Source organism: Dendrobium catenatum, unplaced genomic scaffold (assembly GCF_001605985.2).
Source record: "Dendrobium catenatum unplaced genomic scaffold, ASM160598v2 fragScaff_scaffold_993, whole genome shotgun sequence".
In the NCBI taxonomy this organism is placed as follows: Eukaryota; Viridiplantae; Streptophyta; class Magnoliopsida; order Asparagales; family Orchidaceae; genus Dendrobium; species Dendrobium catenatum.
In genome coordinates, this window is record NW_021319455.1 from 1,309,204 (window position 1) to 1,319,042 (window position 9,839).

The 9,839-nt window shown below is 35.6% G+C and overlaps 1 protein-coding gene across 1 annotated transcript; it reads right to left on the reverse strand.

Moving 5' to 3' along the window:
- Window positions 1–5,081: 5,081 nt before the first annotated feature.
- On the reverse strand, window positions 5,082–6,796 carry LOC110094498 (hydroquinone glucosyltransferase-like). The gene has a single exon (XM_020819750.2). The coding sequence runs from the start codon at window positions 6,652–6,654 to the stop codon at window positions 5,236–5,238; it is 1,419 nt and encodes a 472-aa protein (XP_020675409.1). The 5' UTR covers window positions 6,655–6,796; the 3' UTR covers window positions 5,082–5,235.
- Between the last annotated feature and the right edge of the window lie 3,043 nt (window positions 6,797–9,839).

A 9,839-nucleotide genomic window follows, 5' to 3' on the forward strand; every position in this document is an offset into this window, starting at 1 on the left:
AAATTTTTATATTATGTTATAAATTTTTGAAGTTCTGACCTAATTTTGAACTATAATTGACTAGAAAGTTTACTTTTTGACTTTGACTGAATTTTAGAGGTTTGGCATTTTTAAGAATACTTGATTTTAATTAGAGTTTAATGAAACTAAATTTGATTGAATTAAAAAAAACAAAAACAAAAAAAAAAGTTTGATTGAATTGGATTTTTCTAGAATTAATTGTGATTTTTCAAAGTTTAAGTATTTTTTTAAAATTTTCTTAAAATTATTTAATTAGAGGAGATTTTTAGATTTTGATCCAAATCACTCCCAAATATATTGGAATAACCTCCAAAAATTCAAAAATGACCTAAGGGGATGATTTAAAGTATTTAGGAATTTTTAAATATTTTTAAATAATTAAATTAATTAATTATCAATATTTCCTTTAAAATATATTAATATTAAATTAAAGGTAAGATTAAGGGTATTTTTATTTTCATGGGTTAAGGGTTTAATGTTGGTAATTAGAGGGTTTATGTGTGTTTTTATGATTTAATATGAATTAATTATGAATTAAATAAGTTTCTAGGCAAAATCTAGGTGTGATTTTGGATTCCCTAGTTGGTGAACCAAATGGGCACCAATTCCAATGAAACATTGGCCATAAGTTCACCTAAACTTAGGTCCCAAGCCCTATTAATTTAGGTCCAAATTGATTCCTCTAAGATGGTCAACCAAACCACCTAAGGGTTACCTTAGAAAAATCTTAACTCACTATCCTATACTGGAGGGGGTGAAACCAGTGGCTCTAGCCTCCCTAGTCTAAGCATAATCAGCACACAAACATTCAAATCCTATATCTCATTGGATAGGTAAACATATTGATTTGAAATTAAGAATCAAACCATAACCCTTAGGCTCAGACCAACTCAAACATACCTTGGCCAAATCAAACAAGAGAGAAAAATTTTGGACATGTCAGATACATGCCCATGATTAGTCTCCCAAGGTTTCAAGCTATGAAGAGATCAATTAAAGTCATGAAAGAAAAAATTCCATAGATAGAATCACTAGGATTGAGCTAAATACATGCATAATTAAAGCTTGAAACTAAAGGGCTTTGATAGGTCACCCCAAGACCATTTCAATGAGGCTAAGATCACCTGAATTGGAAAAGTGTATGAGGAGATCTAATTTTTTGAAGTTTCCCTTAATTTCCCATAAAATTAAATGCAGGATTTACATTGTCAGTCATTCTTTTCATGCAGGCATCTCCTGATTGGTGAACTAATCATTAGTAGATGATGTGTAAACATGGGGTTAATCATAGACATCAAATGAGTGATCTGAATGATGCAATTAAATGGGCTTCAAAACTGTGGGATCAAATGCATGACATTGATTAAGATCAATGGTCACGATTACGTCTTCAACCTCTCGTTGTCTTTCGAAGACGTGCATATTTTTTAGCGGGATCCGAGCGATCCCGCCAACGAATCTGCATAAAACATCAAGGGAATGGTCAAGAAGATATAAACCACTAATCCAATAATAAAAATTTGATGGGATAATAATTTGTTTCACACTAAACCAAAGTTAGCTTACTAGGGCTCATGTTAGAGTTTATACCTCAAAGAAGCCCTCAATGAATGAGTTTCTCAATCAAGAAGCTTGAGAGGGAGATGAAGATCACTTCGCCTTCAAATGTTGAGCTCGGAAGATGGAAGGAGGTACGACTTTGGGTGGTGGGCAAAAAGATTTTATTAGAACTCGCTTGAATTGATGATCGAAGAGGGTTAAGAAGCTAGGGGAATGGAGAGGAACGCTTAGGGAGCTCTGGGGAAGAATTTAAAAAATGCTTGAATGAATCAAGCACTCTGGAATAAGTTGCCCTACTCAAGTCATTTTTGCAACCATGTACAGTCGGGATCACTTAGGTTGATGGCTAGATGGATGCCAAGTGGGAGAGGACACCTCCTCAGAGGTTTGTGAGCTTAGAGCCAATGGATTGAGCTACCGGGAAGCGTGGGATGAAGCTCTAGATGGAGGGGACCACTGGAGGTTTCTCCCATTAGCTCTGATCGTTGTCGGCCACTAGTTGGGTCAGGCCTATGTGGAAAGGATGTTGGGGTTCTAGTGAGCTCAATTAAGCCTGAGGCTGCTTGATTTCTAAGATGAGCTCCGATTGTCCCAAACCTTTATGATTTGTGTTAACTTGGGCTCAACTTGGTCAGACCAGCTCATTAGATTTATAGGGAAGGTGTATTAGGCCAAGAGCTACCCAATGCAAGTGAGAATTCATCCTGAGTTGGATTGTATAAGAAATGGGCTTAGGTCAAAGTGGTTTTGCCACATGAGGCTAGCCTAGGGCTGACCCAATTTAACCCATGGATTGAGCTGACTAGGGTAGGCACCTTGGTTCTAGGGCAAGCCAATGAAAGTGTTGATTGAGCTTGGCGAGGTCTAGGTTGGGAAATGGCTCAACCCTTAATGGTTTTAACCACTTTGAATTAGCCTAATTCTCAACTTAAGTTGACCCAATTGCTGGGCCAACTAGGGAAGGTGTGTTGGGTCATGGGGGATCCAATGTCACCATTAGCTTGATTCAATTTGGCTTAAGTTGAGGTTTAGTTTATGGGAGATCCTTCTTTGGACACTTGGGTCAAGTCAAATGGCTAACCCAAGTGAACACAAGGCTTGGGTCTTCAAGAGGGGTCTCTTAAGGACCTAATAGATCCTTTCATGAGTTTGAATGTGTTTGGAGAAGCCTTGGTCAAGAGATTTGAAAGAGGTAGGAGTGTATGTGAGGTATGGTCAAACTTAATTGAATTACTCAACAAAGTTTACCTAGGGTCAAGGGGTCCAGGGTATGCTCCATTGAGTTCAAATTGATCATATGAACTCAATGGAAGTATTATCAAGTCAATAGGAGTTCATTTGGTTTGAAATGGCCATTTGAATCCTTAAGGGATATTTTGGTTAACCATGGTTGACTTGGTCAACTTGGTCAAACAAAAGGATGGTTTTAGATCTGTTGTGTTCCTAATGATATTTAGGATTCATTAGAATAGGTTTTAAGGTTTGATATGGCTAGGCCATGTTGAATTTTGGGGAAAATATCAAAAATCCCATAAAAGGGTATTTTGATCTCTAATCAACTCTATGTTAAACTAGGTCCAACAAAATGTAGATTATTAGTCAACATGTAATATTTAAGGTTAGGGTCTAAAGTCTTGGAGAAGGTCCCAAGGTCAAATTCCATAGGGTAGAGGGTTTAGTGGCATATGTTATAAATATTTGAAGAATTTGCAGTCTTTAAAAATCAATTCTATATCTAGGGTTAGAAGCCTCATAATGAGCTTCAATTTGGAGGATTGACTCTAGAGACATATATAATCAATATGCCATGAATAGATCATAAATCAGATGTCATTTGACTTGGTTTTCAAGTGATAGAAAAGTAACACAGAAAAGGCTTCAGGACTTAGCCTTTTGGCCATGGATTTGGACTTAGGAATTTTGGGTTTGCGATGGATTTTGGACTTGGTTGGCTGAGTTTGAGTTGTTGATACCAATCACAATCAAGTAGATGATTGGGATTGATCTAAGTATGATTGATGTTTTATTGAAGGTTGACTTAAGATATGGAATTGAGGATTAAGATGGGATTTGGATGGAGATTTGGTCAGGGATCTTGGCTGGAATTTAGATGAGACCTATATGACTAACTGGTGGACAATTATCATTCCTTAGATCACAAAAGACAGATTTGGATTGGTCCTCATGACCTAATACAAAAATGATGTCCACATCCTATAAGTTCTATTTTTTCAAATATTTTTGAAATTTTCATTTCTAATCTTAGTAAGTTCATATGATAAGCCATTAAATCAACATGTCATTACTTTATCATTAAATTCCTTGTAAGAAATTACATTCAACCTAATTTTTATTTGACCTATTAATAATTAAATAGCTTATTAATATATAAAATTAGGTCTTATGTCATGTCATCACAATCAATTTAAGCCACAACTTCACGAATGTAGGGCTTACATGGTGCAAGGAGGACAAATAGAACCCCCGGCGAGCTCGACTAATAGAATTGAGGTATGAAGCAATAGTACAACTCAATTGATAGACACAATTGAATTCTACACAAAACTAATAATATTTTAGTAAAATAATTTAAATATTATGTATTAATCATTGCTATTTAAATTAATTATTTTATTTGAGTTTTATTTTTCTTAATTGAAACTTAAATTTTATATCAGATAATTAATATGTATTAGTAAAATATTTTATAATAAAAGCTTAGAATTTTCTAATTATTTTTTAGCATAAAAAGATCTCAATGTTTTTTTTTTTAAGATGAGTATATTATATATTATACTCATTTTTAAATAATTTTAATTATTTTAAAAAATATTTTTTCATTAAAATTTTTTATTTCATTCGTTTTTATAATTAATGAATATTTTTGTACACGTTATCTCTTGGGTAATGGTGATGGGATCGCCGTAGTTTATTATTAATATTATTATTACGATTAATATATTGAAGCTCTACATAGTTCTAAAGAAAAAACTTTAGTCAAATCAATGAGATGGATTTGTTCATTTTAGAATACAAGTCTTAGATATTTTCTTTTTACCCCACTAAGCTTAGCTGGGTTCGTGGGCGAATGTGATTAGAAATCTCCAACCCACATTTGATTTTTCTCTCATGCGGCACGTCGAGGAATTAGTTGATCAACAAAACATCTCCTTTACAGGTGAAATTATTCTTTACGGACGTCGAATGCCATCGGGAGACCAACCAGAATGCGTCATGTCTCCCCTTGCTTAGTACCCGGCTTAGTACTAGATACCGTAGCTCAGTACAGCTGACGTGGCGCACTCTGATTGATCTCCGAATGATAAACTACGTTTTATGTCCGCACAGTATATTCCATTCTATGAGATTTTACTTTCAAATATAGAAATATTGCATAAATAATAGAAATATTGGATAAATTCTAATATTGCAATTATTTTGAAAAACAAGCTGGCACGTGATTAATTAATATAGTAATAATATAATTAGAGATTAATATCTTAATAAAAATTTCCAAAAATATTATAAGAATTAAAATACCGATACCCAGAAATATTATTTCGCATACTAAAAAAATACAAAGTTTAGAATTATTATCTTCCTTGCTGGCTTGCTTCCCACAACTACAGCTACCTGTAGCTTTACCGCCGCCGCCTACACCGTCGGGAAACTCTTCAATTTCTCCGCAAACGCCGCCAGCGCTACCGATGACGAACCACCTTCAGTCATCGCGGCCGCCGCCTCCGCCTGAAGCTCCTTTGCGCTCTTCCTCAGCCTCTCACCTTCCTCCCCCTCCATCAAGTTCTTCACAACCCGGCTAATCTTCTTTCTGTCAAAAATTCCATCTTTCCTCGCCTTTAACCTCATCGCCACCTTCGCTCCCTCCACCATCATGACCGCGTTCATCCTCTGTTCTGCAAATAGCGGCCAAACAATCATCGGCACGCCACGCGCCATGCTCTCCAAGGTCGAGTTCCATCCACAGTGCGACAAAAATCCACCGGTTGAAGAATGAGCCAAAATATCCACTTGCGGTGCCCAGGAAGGAACCACCAAGCCAACTCCTTTTGTCCGCTCCAAAAACCCTTCAGGTAAATACGCTAATGGGTTGTCGGCGCTCTGCGCCTCGATGTAATTAGACCCAACAGAATTTAGATCGACGGGGGTTCGAACAACCCAGAGGAAACGTTGCCCACTCGCCTCTAATCCCAGCGCGAGCTCGCCTAGTTGCTCCGTTGAATGAGATCCCACGCTGCCGAAGGAGACGAAAAGAACGGATCCGGTTGGCTGTGAATCGAGCCATCTTAAGCAGTGGGCACCTTCCTCGCCGGAGACTGCGTGAGCGCGAATCAGCGGGCCGACGGCGTACAGCGTGGCCCGACCTGGTTCTTCTTTCTTGAGAAGGTTCGCGGCCTCTGGTTCGATTGCGTCGAAGGTGTTTACCAAAATGCCTTCCGCTTCACGGTAACGCTTGGCGTGCTCAAGCATCCATCTGTAGCATTCGTTCTTCCGGTCTTGAAGCGGGTGGAGGATTTCGGTGCCGGGGATGGGGGGGTAGCCGGGAAGGAGAACTGGCTGCTCGAGCTCCCAGAAATCGCAGGAGAGCTCAGCGTTGAGAGCAGGGAGATGGAGCATGAGGGTGACGAAGAGTAAATTCGTGGGGATGAAGATGAAATGTTGAATTTTGAGGGCTTTCGCGGCGTCGCAGCCGGTGGTGGTGAAGAGATCGGCGATGAAGGCGACGAGACGCGTTGAGGACAGGAGGGGTAGGAGGAGGGAGCGCAGGTGAGGGACTGAGCGGGCTGCGGCAATGGACATACGGGTTTCAACGGCGGAATTTTCGGGAAGATCGGAGAGAGGGATTGGGGGAAGGGAAATGGAAGTGATGGAGGAAGGGAGGGAGGCTAGGAAAGCGTCCTGTGTTTTGTTCGAGTGTTCGGAAAAGGTGATGAAGGTAACGGTGAAGTGGTGGCGGTCGACGAGGAGTTTGGCGAGCTCGGCCATGGGTAAAATGTGGCCCATGCCGGCACTGGGGAAAAAGACAATGTGAGGTTGCCTTGCTCCGTTATCCATGGATCTCTCCGTTTCTTCGATGAGGGAAATAGAGAGAGAAGTGAGCGGGTTGAATGGGGGAAAGTGGAGCCATTTATAAAGATCGCATCTTGAAAAAGTCCACAGCAAGTGGAAGAGAAAATTTGTTATTTAAATATTTTAGATTTAGTTAACATGTCTAGCATTTAATATTTCTCATAAATCTTTTTAGAAATTATATCAAGAAAAGAATTTTTATATGAGATTATTGAGTTTATCAAATCAAAATTTTGGAGAAGACTTTGCATCATGATGTGAGTAATCAATTAAGTGTACAATTTCATCTTTTCTTTGAAATTTTAAATCATAATATATAAATATCTTATGTTCTGAAATTTCAAACATTGGTTGAAATTATATGAACAACTCAATATTTATACAAAATAATGATAGGATAAAGTGATGGAATAAAGAGACAGAAATTACAAATATGTAACTGTCACAATCTCAGTGAGGAGAGATTATTCTGTGCGGTCATCGAACCGTCCGGAGATGAATCCAGATGTGTCATGTCACCCGGTACATAGTGGAACAGTGCCGGTACACAGTAAAAAAGTGTCATGGTGTGTCCTGATTTGTCTCCGGACTGATTCTGATGACCGCACGGAATAATTTCACCTCAGAGACCACTAGATATATGGATAACTAGCAATCAAAGTTTTTATCAACTTGGAATTGTATTAATCTATAAGAAAATGTAAGATAATGAAGAAAAAAATTATTATAGTGTTTTCACTTAAGAAATTTTCTTAGGTTCACGCTAGCAAGTGGACATTGGGAAGTTTTATACTTATGAGAGGAAGAAGAAATTTGTAGGTTAGAATGTTCTAGCTAAAAGTTGGTGAGAAGAAATTTTAAAATTCTCATATTTATTATAAGGATATTTGGTTGCAAGCTCTTAGAATTCAAGTGTATTACAAATACATTATTAAACAAGCTTAAATGTGCTCCAAATTAATACTTTTTAGTGTGTGGTTTTTTGTAAAGTAATCATGATATTATTTTTTAATGTTCAAATGTTACAAGTGTATCAATATATTTTAATTTTTAATTTTTTGGATTTTTTATTTGGCACAAATTGATGCAGAGGCTAGAGCTCAAAGCAATGAGGTCATCATGGAAGTTAGAGATCTCTTGGTCGAAGGTTTAACGCCACTGCGCTGCCACCCAACACAACAACATTGCATGCAAAATCTAGAATTTCTGTAGAATAGAGCCTTCAATGTCGCAACAGAAACTCTGGTGTCGCTGTGCTAACAGACCCAACGCCACAACATTCATAAGTGTAGCGTCACAGCTCTAATTCAGACATAAATTTTGATTCTCAAATGTGTATGTGTATTAAAAAAATTTTAGCTTGTTACAAAATATATGAAAACCAACACATACAAAATGAACCAATTATCAAAATAACTCATTCTATAGCATATCAAAACTTACACATTTGAAATTTCTCAAACTTTGTAAAATCATTTAAAACCAAAAAAAAAAAACTATTCGTACAAACGTCAAAATTGAAACAAAAATAGGGTATTGGTAATCTACCTTGTGACACCCTTAAATCTAAAATGAAATAATTGTATCTGTTTTATCATCTTAATTATTACCAGAGCTACTATTTATTCATTTACTTAATATTTCCAACGAAAGTCATTACCAATCATATATATCAAAATGTAATTCTATATTCATTCTTTTAAGATGTGATTTACAATAGCTAGGAAATCATTCAATACATTAATATATCTTTCAGCTCCTAAGTATAATAGAATAAAAGGAAAAAAAAATTTAAAAAAAAAATGGAAATGTTGATCAGCCTCAGTTTATAGGATCATGCCCCTTTCCCGGACCTGAAATCAAAACTACATAATGAGCTTACAAAGCTTAGTAGGCAACTGAAATTATCAATGCTTTCAATGCAAGATCTTGAGAATTAATATGGATGATCATCTCAATCATTATCAAATCAATAATCAATATATACAATAAACAATCTATAAAATCACTATAAAAATTAATATGATCAACAAATCAAAAGTATCCCACTAATCATAGGAATATGTCAACAAATAAGAAAACCAATAAATGCTTATAAAATAATGTTAGGTGCTATATAGTAAAATGTATGTTGATTATCTATTAATGATATTCATGCCAATGATTTTATCATCTGCTTTATAAATCATTATGGCATATCTCAATGTGTTATATCAATATGTCATACTAGTATGTTTTATCAATATGTTAATTAACATATATCATTTTTCCTATCACATGCTATGTTATATCAATCTTAATGTTGGTTCTATCAATTATATATATCAATGTATTCATACTCTCTTATATAATGTATGCAAATATGAATACAATAAAAATAGCATAGTCGAAATTCTATCAATCATTATATCATGTATCAGTGTGTTATATCAATATGTTATACCAGTATGTTGTATCAATATGTCAATTAATGTCTATCATTTTTCCTGCCACATGTTATGCTATATTATATCAATATTAATGCTGGTTATATTAATTATATCTATCAATGTATTCATATGCTCTTATGTAATGCATGTAAATATGAATATAATAAAAATAACATAGCATGAATTCTATTAATCATTATGTCATGTATCAGTGTGTTATAGTAATATGCTATACCAGTATGTTGTATCAATATGTCAATTAATGTCTATCATTTTTCCTGCCACATGCTATGCTATGTTATATCAATCTTAATGCTGGTTCTATCAATTATATCTATCAATGTATTCATATTGCTCATATGTAATGCATGTAAATATGAATACAATAAAAATAACACAGTAGGACATCCAATTAGTTACATGCTATTTTCTAGTTTCCCATATCAGGGGGCTATCTTATAAGAATCGTCACTCTTGCACGTTGGTATATTTTGTCCCCTTATGACTCCCTATCTTGTATCTTATATTAGGATTATACTATAACCTATAATTTAAAGGAAAGCCCATGACATACCCTCCTGTACATGGTATCTTGCTCCAACCAATCTGAATTATTTACAACTAGTAAGTCTTGCTAGCACTAGCACATTTATCTTATATCGATCATATCATATGTGAAATGCAATTAATCAATTAAATACAAGAAAATCTATACATTATGCATTTACTTTAGAAAATTAT

Excerpts from the sequence above, each read along its gene's own strand:
- LOC110094498 (XM_020819750.2), bottom strand. The coding sequence starts at position 6,654 with ATGGATAACGGAGCAAGGCAACCTCACATTGTCTTTTTCCCCAGTGCC.